At 47.8% G+C, this 26,020-nt stretch overlaps 1 protein-coding gene across 3 annotated transcripts in view; it reads right to left on the bottom strand.

Annotated features, from left to right (window-relative positions):
- Window positions 1-26,020, bottom strand: part of LOC106572568 (plexin-A2) — a 435,095-nt gene that overhangs the window by 115,417 nt on the left and 293,658 nt on the right. For all 3 annotated transcript variants that reach the window (XM_045696254.1, XM_014146868.2, XM_045696253.1), the window contains exons 6-8: window positions 9,432-9,555; window positions 7,727-7,880; window positions 1,886-1,982 (exon numbers count right to left, since the gene is read on the bottom strand). In XM_045696254.1, the coding sequence (XP_045552210.1) occupies window positions 1,886-1,982; window positions 7,727-7,880; window positions 9,432-9,555 (375 nt within the window). The remainder of the gene's footprint in view (window positions 1-1,885; window positions 1,983-7,726; window positions 7,881-9,431; window positions 9,556-26,020) is intronic.

Raw genomic sequence — 26,020 nt, 5'->3', positions numbered from 1 at the left:
GCTACTTTTGACCAGAACCGTATGAGGGCCCTAGTCAACGATTTAGACTAACCCTACAGTATGACTGGTACAGTAACTGGTCCCTCCTTATAGTCTTACTGTACAGTATAATGAGGAGTTGATTGTTGGACTGATGTAGAGTCTAATTGAGCTTTTCCAGGCTGGATAAATGATGCAGACTTATTTATGCTGAAATATTTATCAGAGCAAAAGCATGGGAGGATCTAATTCAGAAGAATGCGGCTGATTCACCCGCCGGTATAGCAGTGTGTGTGTGTGTGTGTGTGTGTGTGTGTGTGTGTGTGTGTGTGTGTGTGTGTGTGTGTGTGTGTGTGTGTGTGTGTGTGTGTGTGTGTGTGTGTGTGTGTGTGTGTGTTTACTGCCTGATTATCTGAGTAGATGTGGGAGTACACTGTGACTTTGTGTTCCACTCAGACAGGCTCCTCAGACTGTGACGTTGTGTTCCACTCAGACAAGCTCCTCAGACTGTGACTTTGTGTTCCACTCAGACAGGCTCCTCAGACTGTGACTTTGTGTTCCACTCAGACAGGCTCCTCAGACTGTGACTTTGTGTTCCACTCAGACAGGCTCCTCAGACTGTGACTTTGTGTTCCACTCAGACAGGCTCCTCAGACTGTGACTTTGTGTTCCACTCAGACAGGCTCCTCAGACTGTGACTTTGTGTTCCACTCAGACAGGCTCCTCAGACTGTGACGTTGTGTTCCACTCAGACAGGCTCCTCAGACTGTGACGTTGTGTTCCACTCAGACAGGCTCCTCAGACTGTGACGTTGTGTTCCACTCAGACAGGCTCCTCAGGCTGTGACTTTGTGTTCCACTCAGACAGGCTCCTCAGGCTGTGACGTTGTGTTCCACTCAGACAGGCTCCTCAGACTGTGACTTTGTGTTCCACTCAGACAGGCTCCTCAGACTGTGACTTTGTGTTCCACTCAGACAGGCTCCTCAGACTGTGACTTTGTGTTCCACTCAGACAGGCTCCTCAGACTGTGACTTTGTGTTCCACTCAGACAGGCTCCTCAGACTGTGACTTTGTGTTCCACTCAGACAGGCTCCTCAGACTGTGACTTTGTGTTCCACTCAGACAGGCTCCTCAGACTGTGACTTTGTGTTCCACTCAGACAGGCTCCTCAGACTGTGACTTTGTGTTCCACTCAGACAGGCTCCTCAGACTGTGACGTTGTGTTCCACTCAGACAGGCTCCTCAGACTGTGACGTTGTGTTCCACTCAGACAGGCTCCTCAGACTGTGACGTTGTGTTCCACTCAGACAGGCTCCTCAGACTGTGACGTTGTGTTCCACTCAGACAGGCTCCTCAGACTGTGACGTTGTGTTCCACTCAGACAGGCTCCTCAGACTGTGACGTTGTGTTCCACTCAGACAGGCTCCTCAGGCTGACTTCAGACACAAGGACATAGTCAGACACTGACACTACAGGGGAGGGGAGGGGCTGAAGGCAAGGGAGAGGCCCAGCCTCTCATTCAATCAAAACAGAGGGCCATGACATCCAACAGAGCCAGGTTCAGACTCTGAGCAGAAAATAAACAGGCAACCGTTGTAGAGCTGATGGGAGGGAGCAGCTTGGATCAGATTGCATTAGACATCACGGGCTATTTTAGGCTCGGAGGCTGAGCCTAAAGGCAGGCAAGGTTAGGGAGTAGGGACACCGTAACATATTCACACAGCGTTGATTCAGTAGTGTGGCCCTAGACTGCAGGGCTCCAGGGTCTTTCACAAATGTTGATCTAGAAGCAGGTCTCCCCCTGTCAATATAATCTTATTCATAATGATCTAACAGGACAAACTGATGCTAGATCAGCAGTGAATACCGGCCCAGGACTGCAGGAGTAGATGAGGAAGATACTCACAGTTGGTGAACACTGCAGTTGTAGAACTTGACCTCTGTGCTGATGACCATCTGACCAGTCTCCTTAGAGTTGAGCCTCAACTCTACACCTGACCAGTCTAGAGAGAGAGAGAGAACGAGAGCGAGAGCGAGAGTGAGAGAGAGTGAGAGGAGAGAAGACAGAGAATGATGAATGAAGCACCTATACAAATGACACACTATAACGTGTAGCAGCTTGTACCAACCCTTCCTGGATTCAATACAACCTGCTTAGAATACAAATGGAGAGACACACAAACACAACACCCCTCTTTTTCTTGAAGTCTCTCTATCTTTTCAGTTTCTCAAGAACACATCCCTCCTCTTTATCTAGCAGTCTCTCTATCCCTTGGGTTTCTATATTCCCCTCCAGTACTCTATCCTTCCCCTCCCCAGTATCTATCCTTCCTTCAGTCTGTCCTTCTGTCTGTCTGCTTGTTCACCCTCTCAGTCCACCGGAGGTCTGGAAGGGACCCAGAGGGCAGGTAGCGGGCAGTGGGGTACCGGGTGCCAGTCTCTGCTCTGGGACAGCTGGGTCTGAGGTGGGTCTGAGTGGCTACCAGGTACCCGCTGAGGTCCAAGCTGACCCATCCGGCCGGCCACTCATCCCACACAAACACACATCTCATCCCACACTCTGAGTCACACAACACCTACACACACAGTATAACCCATGTTTTCTCCTTTTTATTTGAATATGTTTGGCAGGTAGCCTAACAGTTAAGCGTATTGAGCCAGTAACCGAAAGGTTTGAATCCCTGAGCCGACAAGGTGGAGAATTCTGTCGCTCTGCCCATGAGCAAGGCAGTTTACCCCCAACAACAACTGGGCACCGTGGATGTTGATTAAGGCAGCCCCCCTGCACCTCTCTGATTCAGAGGGGTTGGGTTAAATATGGAAGACACATTTTGGTTGAATGCATTCAGTTGTGCAACTGACTAGGTATCGTCTCTCCATTTCCAGCATTTTAGAAAATGACCATCTGGGACTGCAGTGATTTGGCAGTGTGTGGTCCTTAATCAGAATAACAAACTCATAGTTATTCTACTATAAAGACAAAGGGAAATATCTGTGTTATGAACAAAGCTGCTGTGTTTTTTGGGGATGGTGAGAGCCTGGCTGGTACATCTACACTAGTACAGAGCCTGTCTGTTCTCCTGTAATAGCCAACCCATCTCTCTCTATGTCAGATCACAGAATGATGTGATGTGTAAAGCAGAAAGCAGGCTTGGGCTCAGACGATTCATAGTGTGGGAGGTTTTAATGAACCTAAGTACATTGTTCTCTCTCACTGCACCTGTTGGGGATATGTTTTTCCACACACCAGACTGAACAGTGCACTACATCAGCTCTGCATTTCAGCTTTCCATCACATCATCTATTTGGCAACTACTAGCGTTGGGCCAGTAACCGAAAGGTTTGTGATTTGAATACCCGAGCCAACAAGGTAAAACATCTGTCGATGTGCCCTTGAGCAAGGCACTTTTGCCCGGGGCGATGAACTACTATGGCTGACCCTGTAAAACAGCACTTTTCACTGCACCTATCTGGTGTATGTGACAATAAAACATACACTACCGTTCAAAAGTTTGGGGTCACTTAGAAATGTCCTTGTTTTTGAAAGAAAAGCACATTTTTTGTCCATTAAAATAACATCAAATTGATCAGAATGACAGTGTAGACATTGTTCATGTTGTAAGTGACTATTGTAGCTGGAAACGGCCAATTTGTTATGGAATATCTACATAGGCGTACAGAGGCACATTATCAGCAACCATCACTCCTGTGTTCCAATGGCACGTTGTGTTAGCTAATCCAAGTTTATCATTTTAAAAGGCTAATTGATCATTAGAAAACCCTTTTGCAATTATGTTAGCACAGCTGAAAACTGTTGTCCTGCTTAAAGAAGCAACAAAACTGGCCTTCTTTAGACTAGTTGAGTATCTGGAGGATCAGCATTTGTGGGTTTGATTACAGGCTCAAAATGGCCAGAAACAAAGACCTTTCTTCTGAAACTCATCAATATATTCTTGTTCTGAGAAATGAAGGGTATTCCATGTGAGAAATTGCCAAGCAACTGAAGATCGTGTACAATGATGTGTACTACTCCCTTCACAGAACAGTGTAAACTGGCTCTAACCAGAATAGAAAGAGGAGTGGGAGGCCCCAGTGCACAACTGAGCAAGAGGACAAGTACATTAGAGTGTCTACTTTGAGAAACAGACACCTCACAAGTCCTCAACTGGCAACTTCATTAAATAGTACCCGCAAAACACCAGTCTCAACGTCAAGAGTGAAGAGGTGACTCTGGGATGCTGGCCTTCTAGGCAGAGTTGCAAAGAAAAATACATATCTCAGACTGGCCAATAAAAAGAAAAGATTAAGATGGGCAAAAGAACACAGACACTGGACAGAGGAAGATTGGAAAAAAGTGTTATGGACAGACTAATCTAAGTTTGAGGTGTTCGGATCACAAAGAAGAACATTCATGAGATGCAGAAAAACTGAAAAGATGCTGGAGGAGTGCTTGACACCATCTGTCAAGCATGGTGGAGGCAATGTGATGGTCTGGGTGTGCTTTGTTGGTGGTAAAGTGGGAGATTTGTACAGGGTAAAAGGGATCTTGAAGAAGGAAGGCTATCACTCCATTTTGCAATGCCTTGCCATACCCTGTGGACGGCGCTTAATTGGAGCCAATTTCCTCCTACAACAGGACAATGACCCAAAGCACAGCTCCAAACTATGCAAGAACTATTTAGGGAAGAAGCAGTCAGCTGGTATTCTGTCTATAATGGAGTGGCCAGCACAGTCACCAGGATCTCAACCCTATTGAGCTGTTGTGGGAGCAGCTTGACCGTATGGTTGTAAGAAGTGCCCATCAAGCCAATTTGTGGGAGGTGCTTCAGGGGAAGCATGTGGTGAAATCTCTTCAGATTACCTCAACAAATTGACAACTAGAATGCCAAAGGTCTGCAAGGCTGTAATGTCTGCAAATGGAGGATTCTTTGACGAAAGCAAAGTTTGAAGGACACAATTATTATTTCAATTAAAAATCATTACTTATAACCTTGTCAATGTCTTGACTATATTTCCTATTCATTTTGCAACTAATTGCATGTTTGTTTTCATGGAAAACAAGGACATTTCTAAGTGACTCCAAACTTTTGAACGGTAGTGTATATGTTGTTCCTGTGTCTGCCATTTTGTTTCCCTCTCAGGCAGATAAAACCTCCCCTCCCTCCATCTTCCTCTTTCACTCTGTCCTTCCTTCCTCCCTCCCTTCCCTAGCTCCTCCACTGTACCCTCCCTCTCTTCCCCTTCCTTCACTCATTACTTCTGCACATGATCAATGTTCATCTGGTCAATAACCTCTCCCCTGGTTGGTTGGTAGGTAGGTAGGTGGCCGGCTAGTCCTGGCTGATGAGGGGCAGGGTGTGTGTGTGTGTATATGAGGTGGGATTGAGAGGGAGATTATGAGGGGATAAACTGACATTCACCATGAACTGACATTCACCCTGAGAGACATTCATATAAGACCCCACACGCCACCGACCTGGTGACTGTTGGGTAAACATGGCTGACATTTTACTCTCAGATGGGATTACATCACTGTGACAGCACGCACACACACACAAATAGTGTGTTTAATCATCTACAGTGATTGTATGTGTGTGTGATCACCTATGACGTCACACATGAATATTACATGTTCTACCTTTTGATACATGTAGAGCTCTGAAATACTTCAGTGCTCATAAAACCTGGGCTCAAAACCTGGTTCTCTAGCAGAAAGAAAAATCTAGCAGAGAAAAATAACCTTGGATTGGGCCTATTTACCTTATTTGGAAAGGCACATGAATACACCATCTATTGTTTTTATTTTATGATTTTATTCCAATTTTTTTGTTGACAATACATACAGATGCACACAAACATCCACAACATCACTTATTGCTCAGACCCACCTGCTCACACCCCCATATCACTCTCAGCAATATTTTTTTTAATTAACCTTTATTTAACTAGGCAAGTCAGTTAAGAACACATTCTTCTTTACAATGACGGCCTACCCCAGCCAAACCTGGATGACGCTGGGTCAATTATGTGCCGCGCTATGGGACTCCCAATCACAGCCGGATGTGATGCAGCTTGGATTCGAACCAGGTACTGCAGTGACGCCTCTTACACTGAGATGGAGTGTCTTAGACCCCTGCGCCACTCGGCCTCAAACTGCACCATTTTGTGTCTCTCTGTCATCCACACACTTCCAACATTTAGATAATAAAACATTTGACATTTCCATTGTGTTAACGAAAAGTATCGTCCAACCCATTGAGTATCTCACTACACCCCCATATGCCATGTCTGGAAGTATGCAGACAGACGGGTTAAAAGTAAATTTACATTGTAATACTTCTATCAGCCAACTTTCTAACTCTGCCCATAACTTTTGGACTATATAGCATTCCCAGAAGGCCTGGGTTATTGAGTCATTGTTAGTTTTACACTAAGACAGGACTCTGTTGTGCTGTAGAATGTGTAATACATTTTTTATTTATTCGTTTATTCTGGATTTTCGTAAAATTGTTAGTTACATTTTGTTAGGCTCTCTGCAATGTTTTGCATATCTAACTATCTTACATATCATATGAATATATTTTCTGACTCAAATAGGGTTCCCTCAAGATTACTCTGAAGTTTCTTGATATGAAACTTTTAAGTAATGAAAATATCTACATTGGTCTGTCCAAAATAGCATTTTAATTCTGTCATGGAAATAAATGTATTTCCTGTTACCAAGTCATTTATGGTTTCTATGCCTTTAGTTTTCCATGTAGACCATTTTATCAGTGACTTGTGAAAAGCTATCCAAGGACTGTACCATAGGGTTGTGTTTTTAAAGAGTGATATTGGTTCTTGTATAATACGTTTCATTTTCTTTATTATTGTTATACTGTTAACTATGAAGTTATTAATGTTCTTAGCTTTATACTTAGAAAATTGACGCGCAAAAAGATTCTGGGGTTGAGCATGTGTATCTTCAATATGTACCCACTGTTCCTTTTTAGTGCATTTAACTATATGTCCCAAGAAAAAGCCTTGGGTAGCGAGTTGATACAATTCCAAGACCGGAAGGTTAAAACCACCCGCAGACTTAGGAGGATGTACACCATCTTGTTTAACACAACCTTTACTAGCCTATCATCCCTGAGCTACTCCTTGTGTACCTCCCCATTATCAGTCTATCCTACCCTGTACCTCTACACTGGCCTCAGTGCTGTGTTAGCCCCATGTGAGGGCAGTAATGTGGGCAGCTCTATCCGGACACAGGCCCTGGTCCCTGGTCATCCATCCTCCAGGTTTCTTAATGAGGCCAGGGCTGGTGTGGAGCACACTCCCCAGCCAGGGAGACTGGTCTGCAGGCAGGGGGAGCTCATTAGGCTGCCTGGACCACCACCCACGTGAGGGTTTGGATCGATGATGGGACCAGATGTTGGATTAGTGAATGTAGACCAGTGTGTGTGTTAGAGAGTGGAGACGGACAGAGGGAACATCGAACATCTCATTAACACACGACTCTACAGGAGCTTATAAATAGCAGAGAGAGGGAGGAAAAGAAGGAAGTGAGATAATGGCTGTAATGCCACAGCCTGCTGCTGTACTGGGTAGAACTGTATGGCTCAAAGCCAACTATCACCTTGACTTTAATGGCAGTTCATCTAAGTGAATCTAGCTAGTATGGAATCGTGGAACATAATTGTTTTCCATTGGTGATTGTAATTGCCTCCTTCGCCAGATACATCAGGTGCATGTGTGTATCTACCTTGGTCAGCAGGTATGAGAGGAACATCCTTAGCGGAGGGGGACAGACAGAAGATCTGGTTACCGCTGACCTGTCCCTCCACCTCTGTCAGGTTTCCAAAGGAACAGGTGATCCCAGCTGCCAGGTCTGGGACATCAGACACCTTCACCAGCAACTGCATAGAGAGAGGTAGAAACCACACATTACACCTCACGTAGGAACAACCACACATTACACCTCACATAGGAACAACCACACATTACACCTCACGTAGGAACAACCACACATTACACCTCACATAGGAACAACCACACATTACACCTCACATAGGAACAACCACACATTACACCTCACATAGGAACAACCACACATTACACCTCACATAGGAACAACCACACATTACACCTCACATAGGAACAACCACACATTACACCTCACATAGGAACAACCACACATTACACCTCACATTTCAGTGCACACAAACTTCAGCAGTCTACATGTGACACAGTGTGCTTACATTGTACTGCCTGTCACTACATTTGAATAGCTAGTTTGTCCCTTAGGGCCACCATACAAGAGCAATGCAAAATGTGTTACGTTGTGATAATTGGTTGCTACTGTATTTCACTACCATACTAAAGAGTGGGTGGGAACTATCTAATAACCAGCTGTAGCACACATTTTATTTGTGTTTTTGTCTTCCTCTTCAGTTCATCGGAACACAAAAGATACATGAAACACAAGTAAACACACACGTACACACACAGACACACACACACACACACACACACACACACACACACACACAGACAGAGAGAGAGAGAGAGAGAGAGAGAGAAAGGCGTTTGAAGTCGTTCTCTCTGGAGTGCAGTGTGACAGAGGCTAGAGCGAGCGCTCAGCAGCTCAGCCTATAAATAAATGTATTCTGCACACCGCTCTCCAGCCGCTCTCCAGCCAGTGAAGTGAGGGAGCCTGGGTAATTATCAGTGTGGCATTTCAGAGGCATGTTCTATTAGCTGTTATTTTGGGCCGTTGCTGTTTTAAGTTTTCCTTTCGTTTTATCTGGCGCTAAACACCACAGGGCTAGAAGGATCAGGAGGGAGAGAAGAGAGAGAGACAGACAGAGAAAGACAGAGAGGGAGAGAGATAGAGAGAGAGAGAGTATCGTCCTAGTATCGTGGTACTGGTATCGTGACAACACTACCAAAGACGGTTTAGAGACCTTCGTCAGGAGGGACAGGTGTCTGTATTCCCATGTGCTGCCGTTCCAAGTAGAGCACAATGTAAGAGTGTTATTGTGTGTGTGTGAAAGTGTGTGTGCATGGTTGCATGCATTACTGAGCTGAATAAAAAAGAAGACAATAGCAGCTTGTCTGTTTCAGTCTGCCCATGTTGACTTACTGTACTACTCAGTACACTATACTTTCACACCCACACACACATCTTGGCACACAAAACAAAATGTTGGACACAGGGGAAGCATATGCACACACATACACCCACACAGTGCACTTATCAGACACAGAGGACGATGTTCATGCATATGTGTTCATCTACAATACACTATTACTCTGGAATAGATTGAGAGAGAGCTCCAGCTCTGTAAAAACCTGGTTTCAGATGATACCATAACTACCAGCTGGATGCTGACGGTGTGTAGGGCTAGTGTGGTGTGGTTGAGTAGGGGAGTGAGTGTGTGTGTGTGTGTGTGCCTGCGTTAACTCACTGGCACGCTGGGCTCTGACACGGCAATGCTGTCTGGGTACACCGTGGCCTTCACACACTGAGAGAGAGCAGCAGTGAAACGGTACGGCTCATCTGCACGCTCACAACGGTCCTTCTGAGAACACCTGTATACACAGACAGAGAAGAGGAGAGGGGGATGGGGAGGAGAGGACGGGGAGGAGAGGAGGACGGGGGGGAGAGGAGGACGGGGAGGAGAGGAGGACGGGGAGGAGAGGAGAGGGGGCGGGGAGGAGAGGAGAGGACGGGGAGGAGAGGAGAGGACGGGGAGGAGAGGAGGACGGGGAGGAGAGGAGAGGGGCGGGGAGGAGAGGAGAGGACGGGGAGGAGAGGAGGACGGGGAGGAGAGGAGAGGGGGCGGGGAGGAGAGGAGAGGACGGGGAGGAGAGGAGAGGACGGGGAGGAGAGGAAAGGGGGACGGGGAGGAGAGTAGAGGGGGGCGGGGAGGAGAGGAGAGGGGGGCGGGAGGAGAGGAGAGGGGGGACGGGGAGGAGAGGGGGACGGGGAGGAGAGGGGGACGGGGAGGAGAGGGGGACGGGGAGGAGAGGAGAGGGGGACGGGGAGGATAGGAGAGGGGGACGGGGAGGATAGGAGAGGGGAGGGGGACGGGGAGGAGAGGAGAGGGGGACGGGGAGGAGAGGAGGACGGGGGGGAGAGTAGAGGGGGACGGGGAGGAGAGGAGGATGGGGAGGAGATCCTTGACTTAATAAAGCAGCATACAAACTTGGTTTTGTGCCAACAAAAATAAGGGGTTAAATATGTGTCCCAAAAAACATACATTTATCCTGAGCTTTTTACACCTTCTAGACATAGGAGAGACACTTCAAAACATTATTCCTCATGGTTTATTTATTTATTTGACAGTCTTTTTTGCCATTTATAAATGTGTAATTCAATGTGTTTCTATGGGCTATAGTAGTAAAGGCCAAATTCTATATTTGACACCAAAAAAAAGATACATAAAGGGGTCCTAAAATTCAAAATCAAATAGCCAAATCATCCATGGTATGACCATATTAAAACAATTCCATATCCCCCTTAGACTTTTAGAGGTGAAGGGTAGCCTACATCATGCACGGTCCAAAACAAACACCCTTAAAAGGAAAAATCCTGCACACGCAACACAATGGGACAGAAAAGGTTGAATGCATTGGCCATGCTGTCAATCCAGCATTACTTCAAGTTCATCCAGAGAATGCCAGACTTTCATGATAAAGTAATTGAGAAGCTTTCCCAGAAGAAGGACCACCACGCCACCTTCCTCTTCAAGTGAGCACAACAACGGTGAGTCCAAAAATATATATTGTATGCTGCTGCATAATTGATGTAATATGCTAGGGAAATATGTATAATGTAGCTAAGAAAGTAACACTAAAGCGAAAAACTCACCAGAAGCGGGCACGTTCTAATTGAGCGAGGCGTCATAGCGGACATCCCGCCCGCCCAGCTTCGGTTGGATCATTATAATTCAAAACAATGCCTTCTAAAATAAATACAATCATGCCTCGCACACTTGCCTTTGGTGAGTTTAGGCCATAAGTGTATGTTGTGTAGTAAGCTGTTAGTAGCCTATGTGTCTCACCCTGGGAATTTGGTCCCTCTTCCCCTCAGAACTCAGCCTACTGTTCTGACTTGGTGTACAGGGAGAAAACTGTAAGAACGGCCCATGTTCTGAAATTTGTCGTTGTCCATTTTAAAAGTGCTGAACAAATAGGCATATAGGCTACGTCCGTCTAAGCTCGTTCAAGTTTTAATTGAAATTACGGCTTTCCTCTTGTCCGCTCTTCGTTCCCTTATACCATAGTTTGTACAGCTCCATTGTTATATTGCTTATATTAGTATCTTAATCATCATTTCAGGCAATGTTTGTCACGAATTATGTCGTGGTGTTGCAGGGAAGACCAAAATGCAGCGGGTATATGGATACTCATTCTTTTAATTCACAAAAAGAGTAAGGCATCCACAGAAAAAACAAAACAATAAATGATACTAACAACAGTGTGGCAGGCTCAACAAGCAGTGCTCACAAACAATATCCCACAAAAGACAAACACACCCTACTATATGGGACTCTCAATCAAAGGCAAATAGACAACACCTGCCTTCAATTGAGAGTCCCAACCCCAATTAACCAAACATAGACATACAACTAACTAGATCAACATAGAAATACATAAACAGGGAACAGTGCCCAACAACCTCGGAATACATAAATCAAATCCCCTACAACAAACACACCACCCCGAACCACATAAACCAAATACCCTCTGCCACGTCCTGACCAAACTACAATGACAATTAACCCTTATACTGGCCAGGATGTGACAATGTTAGAGTGACGCATTTCCTTGTTTTGATTACTTTGTGTATTATAAGGAAGGCATAAGGAAGGCATACTATGTAATGTTGTTGGGTCTGTAACCACAACCTGGTCTCAGAGCATTTTGTATTATTCTGTATGTAAAATCCGAGACACTCCATTGAGTATGATGTTACGTTTTGTGTTGAATATATTAATTTGTGGATGTCCATCACCCATTTCGTATGATATGTTACGCGTTAGAATTATGTTTATATGTTACGAATTTACAAAACGTATGATATGTTACAAATTCTAGCTAGGCGACTCGGTGGCTAACATTAGCTAGCTGGCTAATGTGTTAAGTTTGAGTTAGGTTAGGGTTAGGCGAAAGGTTAGTTAACAAGTAAAGCAAAGTAGCTAAAAAAGTAGTAAGAAGTTGAAAAGTTACTAATTAGCTCAAATGCAAAAATGTAAAGTTGTCAGTGTTGAGATTTGAACTTGCAACCTTTGGGTTGCTAGATGTTCACATTATACACCCACCCATCCCTTAAGTAACCATACCAAACGTAACATATCATACTCATTTGAGTGTCCCGGCTTTACCTTTACTATGTTACGTCTATTCTATGAGGCCAGGCTGGTTACCATGTTTGCCAGTGACAGCCTCTTCCAATTCAAATATTTTTGTTCAACAAAAAGTTCAGTAATAGACCCATGTAATTCCAGTTCATGCGAAGGTTGTTTTTATTTGCACAATGCTCTGTCGGTGTGTCGGTATTCAGTATTGTCTACAAAAGTGGATCGTCGTGATTGCATTTTCCTTCCTCTTTAGACCAAATAATTAAATACTTCAAATGGACAGGCAGGGAGGGAGGCAGGCAGGGAGGGAGGCAGGCAGTGAGGGTGCTGTTTTATGCATACATCATGGTGCAGGTACAGTTAGACAGACCAACCTGAGAGGTCATTAAGCTGACAAAAGCCCTGCATGTTGCGTAATCGTACTGAAGGAGTCAAGCAGAGATGTCAATGTAGCGTCTTTAATAAGCAAGTCCCAAAACGGTACAGGTACAAGGTCCATAAACGGCCGAGACAATGGAACACACAGTTACACACGGAAGGAGGAAAACAACACTCCTACTATACTTAACACACGGTACACACGTGAATTAACTGAGGAAAGAAACCTCCACGAGCAACATAAAAAATAACCCCGCACAAACCTAAGCGCGGAAACAGGGGTAAATATACACACAGAAATTAAAGCAAATGAAAACCAGGTGTGAACGAATCAAAGACAAAACCAACAGAAAAGGAAAAATGGATCGGTGATGGCTAGTAGGCCAGCAACGCTGACCGCCGAGCACCGCCCGAACAAGGAGAGGAACCACCTTCGGTGGAAGTCATGACACTGCATTGATTTTCCTGGGGGGGGAGTTGTTGCCATGGTTTCAGGAGATAGCCATTATCTATGTGTAGTTAGAGGCTGACCTCTTGGCTATCTCATTAGCTGAAGTGCATGCTTCTGAATGTTGACTAAAGTACATACCCCCTCTCTCCTCTCCTCCCTCCCTCTCCCTCCATCCATCCCTCTCTCCCTCCCTCCACTAACCTGTCACTCAGTCTCTCCACCACTTTGTGTGGGATCACTCAGATTCCTAATGGGGTCCGTATGGACAGCACACATACTAAACCAGGACACGCCAACCCTGTTACTGGAGAACTACCGTCCTGTAGGGTTTCATTCCAACCCTGTTACTGGAGAACTACCGTCCTGTAGGGTTTCATTCCAACCCTGTTACTGGAGAACTACCGTCCTGTAGGGTTTCATTCCAACCCTGTTACTGGAGAACTACCGTCCTGTAGGGTTTCATTCCAACCCTGTTACTGGAGAACTACCGTCCTGTAGGGTTTCATTCCAACCCTGTTACTGGAGAACTACCGTCCTGTAGGGTTTCATTCCAACCCTGTTACTGGAGAGCTACCGTCCTGTAGGTTTTCATTCCAACCCTGTTACTGGAGAACTACCATCCTGTAGGGTTTCATTCCAACCCTGTTACTGGAGAACTCCTGTAGGTTTTCATTCCAACCCTGTTACTGGAGAACTCCTGTAGGTTTTCATTCCAACCCTGTTACTGGAGAACTACCGTCCTGTAGGGTTTCATTCCAATCCTGTTACTGGAGAGCTACCGTCCTGTAGGGTTTCATTCCAACCCTGTTACTGGAGAGCTACCGTCCTGTAGGGTTTCATTCCAACCCTGTTACTGGAGAACTCCTGTAGGTTTTCATTCCAACCCTGTTAAACTACCGTCCTGTAGGGTTTCATTCCAACCCTGTTACTGGAGAGCTACCGTCCTGTAGGTTTTCATTCCAACCCTGTTACTGGAGAACTACCGTCCTGTAGGGTTTCATTCCCACCCTGTTACTGGAGAACTACCGTCCTGTAGGGTTTCATTCCAACCCTGTTACTGGAGAACTACCGTCCTGTAGGGTTTCATTCCAACCCTGTTACTGGAGAACTACCGTCCTGTAGGGTTTAATTCCAACCCTGTTACTGGAGAACTACCGTCCTGTAGGGTTTCATTCCAACCCTGTTACTGGAGAACTACCGTCCTGTAGGGTTTCATTCCAACCCTGTTACTGGAGAACTACCGTCCTGTAGGGTTTCATTCCAACCCTGTTACTGGAGAACTACCGTCCTGTAGGGTTTCATTCCAACCCTGTTACTGGAGAACTACCGTCCTGTAGGGTTTCATTCCAACCCTGTTACTGGAGAACTACCGTCCTGTAGGGTTTCATTCTAACCCTGTTACTGGAGAACTACCGTCCTGTAGGGTTTCATTCCAACCCTGTTACTGGAGAACTCCTGAAGGTTTTCATTCCAACCCTGTTACTGGAGAACTCCTGTAGGTTTTCATTCCAACCCTGTTACTGGAGAACTACCGTCCTGTAGGGTTTCATTCCAACCCTGTTACTGGAGAACTCCTGTAGGTTTTCATTCCAACCCTGTTACTGGAGAGCTACCGTCCTGTAGGGTTTCATTCCAACCCTGTTACTGGAGAACTACCGTCCTGTAGGGTTTCATTCCAACCCTGTTACTGGAGAACTACCGTCCTGTAGGTTTTCATTCCAACCCTGTTACTGGAGAACTACCATCCTGTAGGTTTTCATTCCAACCCTGTTACTGGAGAACTACCGTCCTGTAGGTTTTCATTCCAACCCTGTTACTGGAGAACTACCGTCCTGTAGGCTTTCATTCCAACCCTGTTACTGGAGAACTACCGTCCTGTAGGGTTTCATTCCAACCCTAATCTAGTACACCTGATTCTAATAATTAACTGGTTGATAAACTGAATCAGTTACAACTGGGGTTGGAGCGAAACCCTAAAAGCGGGAAGCTCTCCAGGAACACGGTTGGATAGCCCTGTACTGAACACACAGACCCACACACCCACGCATGCATGCACACAGAGACACACACAGACACACAGTCACACACACTTATAGAGCCTTGTTCTAGCATCCCATCAGTGTGGTGAGGCACTGAATAGCTCTCCAGAGCAGCTGAAGGCAGTAGAGGCAGCATGACAGCACTACGTGGCCAGGTCTGTAAGCTGAGCCCTGTCCAAGGTGATGAAGTACAGCAGACCTCAGTCAGTCAGTCAGTCTTCTAGTCAGTCAGTCAGTCAGTCAGTCAGTCAGTCAGTCAGTCTTCTAGTCAGTCAGTCAGTCAGTCAGTCAGTCTGTCAGTCAGTCAGTCAGTCAGTCAGTCTTCTAGTCAGTCAGTCAGTCAGTCAGTCAGTCAGTCAGTCAGTCAGTCTTCTAGTCAGTCAGTCAGTCAGTCTGCTAGTCTGTCGGTCTGCTAGTCAGTCAGTCTGCTAGTCAGTCAGTCTGTCAGTCTGCTAGTCAGTCAGTCTGCTAGTCAGTCAGTCAGTCTGCTAGTCAGTCAGTCAGTCTGCTAGTCAGTCAGTCAGTCAGTCAGTCAGTCAGTCTGCTAGTCAGTCTGCTAGTCAGTCAGTCAGTCAGTCTGCTGGTCAGTCAGTCAGTCAGTCTGCTAGTCAGTCTGCTAGTCAGTCTGCTAATCCGTCAGTCAATCAGTCTGCTAGTCAGTCAGTCAGTCAGTCAGTCAGTCTGCTGGTCAGTCAGTCAGTCAGTCTGCTAGTCAGTCTGCTAGTCAGTCTGCTAATCCGTCAGTCAGTCAGTCTGCTAGTCAGTCAGTCAGTCAGTCAGTCTGCTAATCCGTCAGTCAGTCAGTCTGCTAGTCAGTCAGTCAGTCAGTCAGTCTGCTAGTCTGTCAGTCAGTCAGTCAGTCTGCTAGTCAGTCAGTCAGTCAGTCAGTCAGTCTGCTAGTCTGTCAGTCAGTCAGTCAGTCAGTCTGCTAGTCAGTCAGTCAGTCAGTCAGTCTGCTAGTCTGTCAGTCAGTCAGTCAGTCTGCTAGTCAGTCAGTCAGTCAGTCTGCTAGTCAGTCAGTCTGCTAGTCTGTCAGTCAGTCAGTCAGTCTGCTAGTCAGTCAGTCAGTCAGTCAGTCAGTCTGCTAGTCTGTCAGTCAGTCAGTCAGTCTGCTAGTCAGTCTGTCAGTCAGTCAGTCTGCTAGTCAGTCAGTCAGTCTGCTAGTCAGTCAGTCAGTCTGCTAGTCAGTCTGTCAGTCAGTCAGTCTGCTAGTCAGTCTGCTAGTCAGTAAGTCAGTCAGTCTGCTAGTCAGTCAGTAAGTCAGTCAGTCTGCTAGTCCGTCAGTCAGTCAGTCTGTTAGTCCGTCAGTCAGTCAGTCAGTCTGCTAGTCAGTCAGTCAGTCAGTCAGTCAGTCTGCTAGTCAGTCTGTCAGTCAGTCTGCTAGTCAGTCTGTCAGTCAGTCAGTCTGCTAGTCAGTCTGTCAGTCAGTCAGTCTGCTAGTCAGTCAGTCAGTCAGTCAGTCAGTCAGTCAGTCAGTCTGCTAGTCAGTCTGTCAGTCAGTCAGTCTGCTAGTCAGTCAGTCAGTCAGTCAGTCAGTCAGTCAGTCTGCTAGTCAGTCAGTCAGTCAGTCAGTAAGTCAGTCAGTCTGCTAGTCAGTCAGTCAGTCAGGCAGTCTGCTAGTCAGTCAGTCAGTCTGCTAGTCAGTCTGCTAGTCAGTCAGTCAGTCAGTCTGCTAGTCAGTCAGTCTGTTAGTCAGTCAGTCAGTCAGTCAGTCTGCTAGTCAGTCAGTCAGTCAGTCAGTCTGCTAGTCAGTCAGTCAGTCAGTCAGTCAGTCAGTCAGTCAGTCTGCTAGTCAGTAAGTCAGTCAGTCTGCTAGTCAGTCTGTAAGTCAGTCAGTCTGCTAGTCCGTCAGTCAGTCTGCTAGTCTGTCAGTCAGTCAGTCAGTCTGCTAGTCAGTCAGTCAGTCTGCTAGTCAGTCAGTCAGTCAGTCAGTCAGTCTGCTAGTCAGTCAGTCTGTCAGTCAGTCTGCTAGTCAGTCAGTCAGTCAGTCTGCTAGTCAGTCTGCTAGTCAGTAAGTCAGTCAGTCTGCTAGTCAGTCAGTAAGTCAGTCAGTCTGCTAGTCCGTCAGTCAGTCAGTCTGTTAGTCCGTCAGTCAGTCAGTCAGTCTGCTAGTCAGTCAGTCAGTCAGTCAGTCAGTCAGTCTGCTAGTCAGTCTGTCAGTCAGTCTGCTAGTCAGTCTGCTAGTCAGTCTGTCAGTCAGTCAGTCTGCTAGTCAGTCTGTCAGTCAGTCAGTCTGCTAGTCAGTCTGTCAGTCAGTCTGCTAGTCAGTCTGCTAGTCCGTCAGTCAGTCAGTCTGTTAGTCCGTCAGTCAGTCAGTCAGTCTGCTAGTCAGTCAGTCAGTCAGTCAGTCAGTCTGCTAGTCAGTCTGTCAGTCAGTCAGTCTGCTAGTCAGTCAGTCAATCAGTCTGCTAGTCAGTCTGCTAGTCAGTAAGTCAGTCAGTCTGCTAGTCAGTCAGTAAGTCAGTCAGTCTGCTAGTCCGTCAGTCAGTCAGTCTGCTAGTCCGTCAGTCAGTCAGTCAGTCTGCTAGTCAGTCAGTCAGTCAGTCTGCTAGTCAGTCAGTCAGTCAGTCTGCTAGTCAGTCTGTCAGTCAGTCAGTCTGCTAGTCAGTCTGTCAGTCAGTCAGTCTGCTAGTCCGTCAGTCAGTCAGTCTGCTAGTCCGTCAGTCAGTCAGTCTGCTGGTCAGTCAGTCAGTCAGTCTGCTTGTCAGTCAGTCAGTCAGTCTGCTGGTCAGTCAGTCAGTCAGTCTGCTAGTCCGTCAGTCAGTCAGTCTACTAGTCAGTCAGTCAGTCAGTCTGCTGGTCAGTCAGTCAGTCAGTCTGCTGGTCAGTCAGTCAGTCAGTCTGCTAGTCAGTCAGTCAGTCAGTCAGTCAGTCTGCTAGTCTGTCAGTCAGTCAGTCTGCTGGTCAGTCAGTCTGCTAGTCAGTCGGTCAGTCAGTCTGCTAGTCAGTCTGTCAGTCAGTCAGTCTGCTAGTCAGTCAGTCAGTCAGTCTGCTAGTCAGTCTGTCAGTCAGTCAGTCTGCTAGTCAGTCTGTCAGTCAGTCAGTCAGTCAGTCTGCTAGTCAGTCGGTCAGTCAGTCTGCTAGTCAGTAAGTCAGTCAGTCTGCTAGTCAGTAAGTCAGTCAGTCTGCTAGTCAGTCAGTCAGTCAGTCAGTCTGCTAGTCAGTAAGTCAGTCAGTCTGCTAGTCAGTCAGTCAGTCAGTCTGCTAGTCAGTCAGTCAGTCAGTCTGCTAGTCTGTCAGTCAGTCAGTCAGTCTGCTAGTCAGTCAGTCAGTCTGCTAGTCTGTCTGTCAGTCAGTCAGTCAGTCAGTCAGTCAGTCAGTCAGTCAGTCAGTCAGTCAGTCAGTCAGTCTGCTAGTCAGTCAGTCAGTCAGTCTGCTAGTCTGTCTGTCAGTCAGTCAGTCAGTCTGCTAGTCAGTCAGTCAGTCTGCTAGTCTGTCAGTCAGTCAGTCAGTCAGTCTGCTAGTCAGTCAGTCAGTCAGTGGTGTGAGCTCCATTGAGACACAGAGGTCTAAGGCACTAGTTCCTTGATGGGGGGTAGTAATGGTGGTGGAGGACTAACCTCTAGGTCCTCTACCACCGCCTCTCAGCCTCCCTCTGCTCTAGACAGGCAATTACGCTGTCGTCTCTGCCGCGGCAGGTACCCCGACACACACATGCACGCACACACACACATACACATCTCTGTCGCTGTCTCTCTCTCTGGCCCTGACAGGAAAGGCAGGCGACAGGTAGAGATTTCCGCTCCTCTCCTTCCACCTCTCCCCTCCTCCCTAACCTCCTCTCTGGGCTCAGTGGAGGTGTGACCGGAGGCAGGTTGATTGCAGCTCCTTCCCGCCAAGTGCCATGTTTAAAGACACAGGGAGTGTCTGTTATTGGACAGAGAACCACCATACCCTTGGAGGGGCGAAAGGAGTTTAGATGAACAATATCAGATGCAAGCGAAAGGAATGAAGGGATGGAGAGAAACAGGGAGCGAGGGAGGGAGGGATACTGTATGTATGGTGAATATTTGATGGTGTTTAATATAACAACAGGTCCACCATCCAAAGATTAAGTAGGTCTACTGCATCATCTGTTATGTCACAGGATCGGCTGTCTCCTTCCCTCTGATACTTCTAATGTACTGTCTGTATTGCCTCAGCTGCTGGGATGGACTCCTGTCTGGGGACTCTGTGTATATGTATGTAGTGAGGCAGACTGCGCAAAGCTCCCAATACGCACAGATAACATCATCACACTCTGCCATCTTGAATGATTACTGAGGACAACCCTGAACTGCTGTGCTGTGCTGGGCTGCTGTGGGCTGAGCTGCTGTGGGCTGAGCTGCTGTGGGCTGAGCTGCTGTGCTGTGCTGAGCTACATTTCCCTCCAGAACACCCAGATACTCAAGAAGCTCTCACAGTCTCACTGCAGAATTAGATGTTTATCCACGTTTCTCTAAACGTCAAATTTCGAAGTATTTTTGACACCCTGGGTTGCTCCTGCTGCTCTGTATCGTTCCATTTCGCCAAACGTCAAATTTAGAAGTTACGGGTTAAGTTTAGGGACGCATTCTGAATGGTTAAGGTAAGGGTTAAGGTTTGTGATAGTGTTAAAACAAAAAGTTTCGCCCCTCATTCTGAATGGTTAAGGTAAGGGTTAAGGTTTGTGATAGTGTTAAAACAAAAAGTTTAGCCACACATTCTGAATGGTTAAGGTAAGGGTTAAGGTTTGTGATAGTGTTAAAACAAAAAGTTTATCCACACATTCTGAATGTTTAAGGTAAGGGTTAAGTTTTGTGATAGTGTTAAAACAAAAAGTTTAGCCACACATTCTGAATGTTTAAGGTAAGGGTTAAGTTTTGTGATAGTGTTAAAACAAAAAGTTTATCCACACATTCTGAATGTTTAAGGTAAGGGTTAAGTTTTGTGATAGTGTTAAAACAAAAAGTTTAGCCACACATTCTGAATGGTTAAGGTAAGGGTTAAGGTTTGTGATAGTGTTAAAACAAAAAGTTTAGCCACACATTCTGAATGGTTAAGGTAAGGGTTAAGGTTTGTGATAGTGTTAAAACAAAAAGTTTAGCCACACATTCTGAATGGTTAAGGTAAGGGTTAAGGTTTGTGATAGGGTTAAAACCAAACATGTGATCGAAACTGCAACCTTCTGATCCAGAGTCATGGGACTACACCTATCCTCCATCCCCGTCCAACACGCCCTAGCAAAACCCAAACCTATCCTCCATCCCCGTCCACCACGCCCTAGCAAAACCCAAACCTATCCTCCAATCCCCGTCCACCACGCCCTAGCAAAACCCAAGCCTATCCTCCATCCTGGTCCACCACGCCCTAGCAAAACCCAAACCTATCCTCCATCCCCGTCCACCACGCCCTAGCAAAACCCAAACCTGTCCTCCAGCCCCGCCACCACGCCCTAGCAAAACCCAAGCCTATCCTCCATCCCTGTCCACCACACCCTAGCAAAACCCAAACCTATCCTCCATCCCCGTCCACCACGCCCTAGCAAAACCCAAGCCTATCCTCCATCCCCGTCCACCACGCCCTAGCAAAACCCAAGCCTATCCTCCATCCCCGTCCACCACGCCCTAGCAAAACCCAAACCTATCCTCAATCCCATCCACCACGCCCTAGCAAAACCCAAACCTATCCTCCATCCCCGTCCACCACGCCCTAGCAAAACCCAAACCTATCCTCCATCCCCGTCCATCACGCCCTAGCAAAACCCAAACCTATCCTCCATCCCCCGTCCACCACGCCCTAGCAAAACCCAAGCCTATCCTCCATCCCCGTCCACCACGCCCTAGCAAAACCCAAACCTATCCTCCATCCCCGTCCACCACGCCCTAGCAAAACCCAAGCCTATCCTCCATCCCCGTCCACCACGCCCTAGCAAAACTCAAGCCTATCCTCCATCCCCGTCCACCACGCCCTAGCAAAACCCAAGCCTATCCTTCATCCCCGTCCACTACACCCTAGCAAAACCCAAGCCTATCCTCCATCCCCGTCCACCACGCCCCAGCAAAACCCAAACCTATCCTCCATCCCCGTCCACCACGCCCTAGCAAAACCCAAACCTATCCTCCATCCCTGTCCACCACGCCCTAGCAAAACCCAAGCCTATCCTCCATCCCCGTCCACCACGCCCTAGCAAAACCCAAGCCTATCCTCCATCCCCGTCCACCACGCCCTAGCAAAACCCAAGCCTATCCTCCATCCTGGTCCACCACGCCCTAGCAAAACCCAAACCTATCCTCCATCCCGGTCCACCACACCCTAGCAAAACCCAAGCATATCCTCCAATCTGGTCCACCACGCCCTTGCAAAACCCAAACCTATCCTCCATCCCCGTACACCACGCCCTAGCAAAACCCAAGCCTATCCTCCATCCCCGTCCACCACACCCTAGCAAAACCCAAGCCTATCCTCCATCCCCGTCCACCACGCCCTAGCAAAACCCAAACCTATCCTCCATCCCCGTCCATCACGCCCTAGCAAAACCCAAACCTATCCTCCATCCCCGTCCACCACGCCCTAGCAAAACCCAAGCCTATCCTCCATCCCCGTCCACCACGCCCTAGCAAAACCCAAACCTATCCTCCATCCCCCGTCCACCACGCCCTAGCAAAACCCAAGCCTATCCTCCATCCCCCGTCCACCACGCCCTAGCAAAACTCAAGCCTATCCTCCATCCCCCGTCCACCACGCCCTAGCAAAACCCAAGCCTATCCTTCATCCCCGTCCACTACACCCTAGCAAAACCCAAGCCTATCCTCCATCCCCGTCCACCACGCCCCAGCAAAACCCAAACCTATCCTCCATCCCCGTCCACCACGCCCTAGCAAAACCCAAACCTATCCTCCATCCCCGTCCACCACGCCCTAGCAAAACCCAAGCCTATCCTCCATCCCCGTCCACCACGCCCTAGCAAAACCCAAGCCTATCCTCCATCCCCCGTCCACCACGCCCTAGCAAAACCCAAGCCTATCCTCCATCCTGGTCCACCACGCCCTAGCAAAACCCAAACCTATCCTCCATCCTGGTCCACCACACCCTAGCAAAACCCAAGCATATCCTCCAATCTGGTCCACCACGCCCTTGCAAAACCCAAACCTATCCTCCATCCCCCGTACACCACGCCCTAGCAAAACCCAAGCCTATCCTCCATCCCCCGTCCACCACACCCTAGCAAAACCCAAGCCTATCCTCCATCCCCCGTCCACCACGCCCTAGCAAAACCCAAGCCTATCCTCCATCCTGGTCCACCACGCCCTAGCAAAACCCAAGCCTATCCTCCATCCCCGTCCACCACGCCCTAGCAAAACCCAAGCCTATCCTCCATCCCCGTCCACCACGCCCTAGCAAAACCCAAGCCTATCCTCCATCCTGGTCCACCACGCCCTAGCAAAACCCAAGCCTATCCTCCATCCCCGTCCACCACGCCCTAGCAAAACCCAAGCCTATCCTCCATCCCCGTCCACCACGCCCTAGCAAAACCCAAGCCTATCCTCCATCCTGGTCCACCACGCCCTAGCAAAACCCAAACCTATCCTCCATCCCCGTCCACCACGCCCTAGCAAAACCCAAACCTATCCTCCATCCCCGTCCACCACGCCCTAGCAAAACCCAAGCCTATCCTCCATCCCCGTCCACCACGCCCTAGCAAAACCCAAGCCTATCCTCCATCCCCGTCCACCACGCCCTAGCAAAACCCAAACCTATCCTCCATCCCCGTCCACCACGCCCTAGCAAAACCCAAGCCTATCCTCCATCCCCGTCCACCACGCCCTAGCAAAACCCAAACCTATCCTCCATCCTGGTCCACCACGCCCTAGCAAAACACAAACCTATCCTCCATCCCTGTCCACCACGCCCTAGCAAAACCCAAACCTATCCTCCATCCCCGTCCACCACGCCCTAGCAAAACCCAAACCTATCCTCCATCCTGGTCCACCACGCCCTAGCAAAACCCAAACCTATCCTCCATCCCTGTCCACCATGCCCTAGCAAAACCCAAACCTATCCTCCATCCCCGTCCACCACGCCCTAGCAAAACCCAAGCCTATCCTCCATCCCCGTCCACCACGCCCTAGCAAAACCCAAGCCTATCCTCCATCCTGGTCCACCACGCCCTAGCAAAACCCAAGCCTATCCTCCATCCCCGTCCACCACGCCCTAGCAAAACCCAAGCCTATCCTCCATCCTGGTCCACCACGCCCTAGCAAAACCCAAACCTATCCTCCATCCCCGTCCACCACGCCCTAGCAAAACCCAAACCTATCCTCCATCCCCGTCCACCACGCCCTAGCAAAACCCAAGCCTATCCTCCATCCCCGTCCACCACGCCCTAGCAAAACCCAAGCCTATCCTCCATCCCCGTCCACCACGCCCTAGCAAAACCCAAACCTATCCTCCATCCCCGTCCACCACGCCCTAGCAAAACCCAAGCCTATCCTCCATCCCCGTCCACCACGCCCTAGCAAAACCCAAGCCTATCCTCCATCCCCGTCCACCACGCTCTAGCAAAACCCAAGCCTATCCTCCATCCCCGTCCACCACGCGCTAGCAAAACCCAAGCCTATCCTCCATCCCCGTCCACCACGCCCTAGCAAAACCCAAACCTATCCTCCATCCTGGTCCACCACGCCCTAGCAAAACCCAAACCTATCCTCCATCCCTGTCCACCACGCCCTAGCAAAACCCAAACCTATCCTCCATCCCCGTCCACCACGCCCTAGCAAAACCCAAACCTATCCTCCATCCTGGTCCACCACGCCCTAGCAAAACCCAAACCTATCCTCCATCCCTGTCCACCATGCCCTAGCAAAACCCAAGCCCACTTGATGGTAATAGCTTTCACTGTTGCCCCTAGTGGCCGATTTTGAAGGCCTTTCCCGACGTCCTTAGGACATGGATCGACGTCCAATTTCAAAGTCAATCTTGAACAATCTCGTTGAGATATTAGTTCAAATTGAGTGTTTGAGACTCTTTGTTGCGTGCTGCTGCCTCCCTGATGTGTGTGAATATCCATTTAAATGGAGGCAGCGGGAGGGAAAGAGCCGTTCAAAGAGTCAAAAATTCAAACAATAACAATCATACATAAACAAGACAATAAACAGACTCACACACATTTCAACAAACATCACTGACATCCCATCTGCTCAGACTCACATGTTCCGCAACCATTCACATCACGTATGTCTCACACATGTTTATTTATTCAGACTGACTCATGTTGCACTGAGGGTTGCATTTCTGAGGCACAAAAATGCCTTTTGTGATCTCTGTGTCAGAGAGGAGCGATAGAGAGGAGAGGAAGAGGAGAGAAGAGAGAGAGAGACATATAAAGATTCTGAGCAATGGTAAGAGATGGAGGAAGAAAGAGTAATGGAAAGAGAGATGGAGGGAGGGAGAGAGAGATAGAGAGATGGAGGGAGGGAGATATGTCAGGCTCCTCTAACAGGCTCCTCTCATGGGGTACCAAATGGGTTTATTAATAATTGGCTTATGAGTAATACAATAATTGGATCTCCTCCTCCCTCCCACCCCCTCCACCTTACTGCCCCTCCTCCATGTCTCTGGCTGTAAATTAAGTGACAGGGATGGAGGGAGGGAGGAGGGAGACTGGGCGTAAGATAAAGCTGACATGATCCCGGCCTGGTTTCCATATCAAACCCATCTCCATGGTAATAATGCGGTAGGTAAATATGCCATCGTCATTAATAATAACGGTACTGTGTCTCTGTATGGCTCAGATAGATACATGGCTCTATTGATATGTTGGGCATGTTTGTTGATCGAAATCTCATTAGCAGTTCATTTGGGAGAGAGATTGATGCAGTGCCAGTACCCAGTTCTGACTGCGGAACACAATGTTAACCTGGCCATTAGACACACAGAGAGACACCCTCAATACAGCCATTATCATCACTGGCCTAATTGATGTTAGCATTGGAAACAAGTGGACATTTTATGCTTTCTGTGCTTTACATCGTTCAGAAGCACTCGTTAGTGAGAGGCTACTGTAGAATGTCTAGGACTGCATTTAGGCTTACTGGAGTCTATAGGACTACAGTTAGGGCTACTGGAGTATATAGGACTACACTTAGGCCTACTGGAGTATATAGGACTACACTTAGGCCTACTGGAGTATATAGGACTACACTTAGGTTTACTGGAATCTATAGGACTACACTTAGGCTTACTGGAGTCCATAGGCCTACACTTAGGTTTACTGGAGTCTATAGGACTATACTTAGGCTTACTGGAGTCCATAGGCCTACACTTAGGCTTACTGGAGTCCATAGGCCTATACTTAGGTTTACTGGAGTCTATAGGACTACACTTAGGCTTACTGGAGTCCATAGGCCTACACTTAGGGCTTACTGGAGTCCATAGGACTACACTTAGGCTTACTGGTTTCTATAGGACTATACTTAGGCTTACTGGAGTCCATAGGCCTACACTTAGGTTTACTGGAGTCTATAGGACTACACTTAGGCTTACTGGAGTCCATAGGCCTACACTTAGGTTTACTGGAGTCTATAGGACTACACTTAGGCTTACTGGAGTCCATAGGCCTACACTTAGGGCTTACTGGAGTCCATAGGCCTACACTTAGGCTTACTGGAGTCCATAGGACTACACTTAGGTTTACTGGAGTCTATAGGAGTACACTTAGGGCTACTGGAGTCAATAGGACTACACTTAGGCTTATTGGAGTCCATGGACTACACTTAGGGCTTATTGGAGTCCATGGACTACACTTAGGGCTTACTGGAGTCTATAGGACTACACTTAGGCTTACTGGAGTCTATAGGACTACA

Source organism: Salmo salar, chromosome ssa15, assembly GCF_905237065.1.
Source record: "Salmo salar chromosome ssa15, Ssal_v3.1, whole genome shotgun sequence".
NCBI classification, from domain to species: Eukaryota; Metazoa; Chordata; class Actinopteri; order Salmoniformes; family Salmonidae; genus Salmo; species Salmo salar.
The sequence above is the reverse complement of the archived record's forward strand: the minus strand, read 5'-3'. Positions and strand labels throughout refer to the sequence as shown.